Source organism: Lactuca virosa, chromosome 9 (assembly GCF_052849685.1).
Source record: "Lactuca virosa cultivar CGN04683 chromosome 9, Lactuca_virosa_CGN04683_v6, whole genome shotgun sequence".
In the NCBI taxonomy this organism is placed as follows: domain Eukaryota; kingdom Viridiplantae; phylum Streptophyta; class Magnoliopsida; order Asterales; family Asteraceae; genus Lactuca; species Lactuca virosa.
Window position 1 is genome coordinate 143,463,640 of NC_136434.1, and position 5,139 is coordinate 143,468,778.

The 5,139-nt window shown below is 30.2% G+C and overlaps 1 protein-coding gene across 1 annotated transcript; it reads left to right on the forward strand.

The window, feature by feature from the left end:
• The first annotated feature begins 457 nt into the window (after window positions 1-457).
• On the forward strand, window positions 458-4,313 carry LOC145135559 (pto-interacting protein 1-like). Its single transcript, XM_079069818.1, has 8 exons — window positions 458-895; window positions 1,095-1,219; window positions 1,356-1,453; window positions 1,534-2,066; window positions 2,272-2,435; window positions 2,524-2,588; window positions 2,664-2,793; window positions 3,926-4,313. The coding sequence occupies exons 1-8, from the start codon at window positions 658-660 to the stop codon at window positions 4,100-4,102; spliced, it is 1,530 nt and encodes a 509-aa protein (XP_078925944.1). The 5' UTR covers window positions 458-657; the 3' UTR covers window positions 4,103-4,313.
• The last annotated feature ends 826 nt before the right edge of the window (window positions 4,314-5,139 follow it).

The following is a 5,139-nucleotide window of genomic DNA, read 5'->3' on the forward strand; positions in this document are numbered from 1 at the left end:
ACATTCCAAATTTAAAATATTTTAAATATTAGATACCATAAATATATTATTTAAATATTTATTTAGGAAAATTCTTCCAAATAAAAAAATATTAAGCATTCCAAATTTAAAATATTTCAAACAACAAGGTTTATATATAGTAATTAGAGATCAAGTAGGATTTTAAGTACATTGCTATATACGCATATGTCTAGATATCGAGTTATGAGAAAAGTTTATTTAAAAAATATATATATATAATATTTAACTGTTTATTTTCTTCCAAAAAAAAATATTAAGGATTCCAAATTTAAAATATTTTAAATATTAGATACCATAAATATATTATTTAAATATTTATTTAGGAAAATTCTTCCAAATAAAAAAATATTAAGCATTCCAAATTTAAGAGTTTAAAAAGTAAAATAAAAACAACTAAAATGAAATTGTAAAACTTCATTTCCACATGTAATGAAAACAAAAGTCCTGAAAACCCCAATGTTCATCTTTTGTGCAAATCAACAAGAAAAAACCTTGCTACCTTCGTTCATGACGGTTCTACCTAAGCCACTAATACCCAGGAAGATAACACCATCTCCCTGACAGTGGAATCTGTAATGTTCCCTATTAATGTCAAAGTATATCCCTTGATATCACCTGACAATCGAATAATTACCGATGGATTCATCATCGGGAGATTCGATCTCTCTGCAATCATCAGCCACCGGAGAAAATGTAATAGTGGTGATGGACGGAAACAGGGGGAAAGGAAGTCTCGATGCTCTAGATTGGGCGATCAAGTACATTGTTGGCCCAAATGACACCGTCGTCGTTCTTGGAGTGTTGCCGGAAATCGGCAAGAAACCCGCTCCTTCTTGTTTACCTTTTCACCTCGGAATTGGCACCTCCGGCATCTGTAAGCTTCTCATGTCTCTTGTATAACTGCTCTGAGTTCGCCTTGAAAGATTGAATCAAATTATGAACTCCTTCTGATCGATGCTTTTTTTACTGTTATTAAGTCAAAGTTTGTAATTTTATAGATTAATGTAGCCAGTCCTCTTTCTTTTTTGTACAAAAACTGTTGATTTTCATTTGAATCTTGGGCTATGAATCAGGGATAAAACTCGAGTTTTCACACAATGAAATGACACCGTCGGAACTCCAACAAGCGATTGGGAGAAAGAAGAGAGAATACCAAAAATTTCTCCAGCCCTACTACCACCATTGTAAGAAGAGGGAGGTTTGTGTCTTCTTTGCTTTCTCAATACTTTAAAGGTCTCGTTTGCTTTCTCAAGAAGATGGAATTGGATTCTCTGATCTCCCGTCTGTGTAAAAAGACATAAAAGCCCTCCTCGTCTGAATGATCCTCCCTGCAGGTGAAGTTAGATATAAGGCTAGCTGCAGGATACGAATCCAAGAAATTGGCAGTTGAAGAAGCAGAAAAGCTCGATCCCCGTTGGATTGTCCTAGATGGGTATTTCATTTTTTTGGTTTCTTGATTTTCTTTTGAAAATTTCAAGATCTTGTCTTTATGGATTCCCTTTTGAATTTTAGATACTTGAAGAAAGATAAAGAATATATACACAAAAACGTAGACTGTCATGTCGCTTTATTGAAGGAAAAAGGTGTAGCAACCTTAATCCCATCAAAAATCACTGGCCCAGAATGCGAAGAATGGCAAACCGTTTGCAGAAAAATTGATGATCAAGCTTTCACGGATGATGACTTTGTGGAAGAATTACCAAACTCACCAAAACAAACTCCATTAACGCCTTGTTCATACCCGTTATCATGGAGAACAGGGTTCCCGAGAGCTTTTTCTTTGGGTGAAATTGAAGAAATAACAAATGATTTTCAAAATGTCACGCTTAAAGATCAAAATAGGATCATATACACTGGGGTTTATGGAGAGAATCAGGTTATTGTTATGTGTTTTCGTGCAGATGATCATTCGGCTTCTTTACTTAAAATTGTGTCGCGAGTTCGCCATAGGAATATTTTGAATCTTGTTGGTTATTGTTGGATTGGTGGTTCCATCTTCTTGTTGTGTGATTGTCCCGAAGGTTCGCTTGAAGCTTGTTTGCTGTGTAAGTCTCCTTTTGTAATTATGTGATTCTCAGTCCGTTAGGTTCGTTTGCCACATAGGATATGACAGAACAGGTTGTACTGTGTTGGGACTAATGTTAGTTGTGTAAATTTGGGACAAAAATCGACGGGGACTCGCTCTTTATCTGTTGTCTGCGCAAAAGACGTAAATACCCTTCTGATCCTCATGGTATAAAAAAAATTTAGGTGATAAGGCAGCAACAAACCTTTCATGGAACAAACGGTGGGGTATTGCCCTAGAAATCGGTGCAGGCATCCAATACCTTCATGAGGAGTTTGCAGATGGATCAATTGTAAACTTATCCCTTTGTTCTTGTAATGTTGCACTTGGTGGTGATTCTTCTTCTATGGTAACACATATTTATTTTTGTGTGTTTCTTTAAATGAAAATGGACTTTTGAGTCATGAAATTTGAAGCCTTTAATGGTGATATTGAAGCTTTGCATTTACGAGACAACAACAAAGCAAATGAAAATTGACAACGATCCGCAAGATGAATCCATGTTAGTGAAATAAATCTTGTGTAATTTATTGGTTTGAAGGGTAAGGTAAATAATGTGTGTTTTTGGTGAATTAAGATGCAAGAATATAGATGTGAATGAGCAACTTAGAGAGGATATACAAGATTATGGAGTTTTCTTGTTGGAGCTTATATCGGGACTTAGTAGGCGATTGTTTGAAAATGATGGTCAATCCCTTGTTGACTGGGTAAGGTTCCTTTGCCTATTGTGTTGTTTCTTTTTGACTTAATAGGTTAAGCACTTGATTGGGATAGCTATACATGGCTGTCAATTATTTACTTAATCTGGACCTAATGACTTAGGGTATTGAGCCAAAAAACCTGGTTTAAATGGGTTTAAGACACCAACCGTTTACCTATATTCCTTTATTTTTTTCCTCCAAACACATGTTTAAAATCGATGGATATTGTAAAAATTGATAAGTATTGTGAGACTAAATATAAGACCCATGTATTATATGGGTTCATTTAAAAGAAAAATTAAATATGACATTCTTAACATTTGAAAATTTTGAATTTATAAGAAATATTAGGAAAAAATATTGAATTATTAAAATTAAAGTTTTTTTTTTTAAATTTAAACTAATAATTTGGATAAATAAAAAGAGGAAACTAATGAGGCTTTAATTTTGAAATTTTGAAATTAGAAGAAATATCAATTAATGATATTGATATTTATTTATTATTACATTTATTGTAATTATTACATTTAAATATTATGTAAAATTTAATAAAATAGAATAAAACCACAAAATGTTATGCGGAAAAATTTAAATGAAAATAACCACAAAATGACATGTGACCAAATCAATGAGAGTGTGACATGTGACAAAAAGATTTTCATTTATTAGAGTAGATTTGTTATTTTGTAATGTAATTGGAAAATGATTATTTAGTCTGGTTAAGAAAAAAAAAACATAAAAACATATATCATGTGTACAACACTTTATTAAGGCATTAAGTCATTTTTCACAATCATGACATAAAAAGAAAAAAAAGAAACAACTCATTAAGTTTGTAAATTATATATATGAATACATGACATAAATAGAAAAAAAAAAAAGAAACAACCCTTTAATTTAGTAAACTATACGAGTTTTTTTTTTTTTTTTTTTTTTTTTTTTTTTTTTTTTGATTAAATGATAAAAGAACGAAATAAAGACATAAAAATTAAACTTTCCTTTAAGTCCTAACTTGTATACAAAGTTTCCATGGTTTATTTTTTGTGAGATTTCCCAAGTTTCCCATACATTTTAAACATTATTTTTGGAGACAACAGTTTACAATCTAATTTACCAAGTAAACCTTGTTTGAACTCAGGCACTACCGTTTTTGGAGAAGAATATACTAAGCCCTATGTTGGATCCAAGGTTAACAGAGACAAGTGATCCTCGAGTGGCTCATATGGCTCGAGCTGCATTGGCATGTTTGAACTATGACTCGAGCCACAATCTTACCATTAGTAAGATGTTGGCAATCGTACGGGGTAATCAATAGGTGGAACTGCCACATTGAGAACAATCATGGCATAATAAAAGATAGTATGACTATGTATCATATACAATAAAAGTTGTATATGGCCCAAAGTTCCGTGAAAGGGAATAATATTACAAAAATAAATGATTTCCAAGTATGTAACAAAAAAGACCCTAGTGGTGATTTCCAAGTTTGTATAAAAAATATTTCAATAATTTTAACTTGTTTAATTTGTGTGTGTGTATATATATATATATATATATATATATATATATATATATATATATATATATATATATATATATATATATATATATATATATATATATATATATGTTATTTTGTTTTAGATAACTATTATGTGCATGTAAAGAGAATTTTGGACCAATAGATAAAAATAATGAATGACTATGATTTTGAGGGACTATGATATTACAATAGAATATCATGTACCATAATATCACTCAAATTTAATTAAAATGGTATTTTAGACAATTAGATAACTTTAAAAAATGAAATTTTCAAATTTGAAGAGATAATTCTGATTTTTTTTAAAATTAATTTAATTTCAATTCTAATTTAATTTGTAATCATAACTGGTTATAACTTATTTTATTATGTTAGAATTACATTCTGTTAGAATAACAGTTTATGACATCCTTTAAGAATACATAAATAAGAAGAAAACATGAATAAGTACATTATGAAACAATATACAAAATCGATTCTTGAACTAATACTATATAAATAATTATATTTTATGATTGTGATACAAAAAGAACATTTTTGAATAATAACAACATTCTGAAAGAATAACAAGTGTAATTCTTAAAAAACAACAACATTCTTAAACTGTGAGTATGATCAATATTTGATTCATTCTTCATGTCATTCCTATAAGGTCTTCAAGCCATTCCTATCACAAATGCAACAAAAACATCAAATTCCAACAAAAAACACTAATTCATTTTGAAATAATAATGTTGTTAAGATTCATTTTATACATTCGGAATACAATCCACTATAAGACACTCTTGTTCTCCATATTTTCTTTCTTT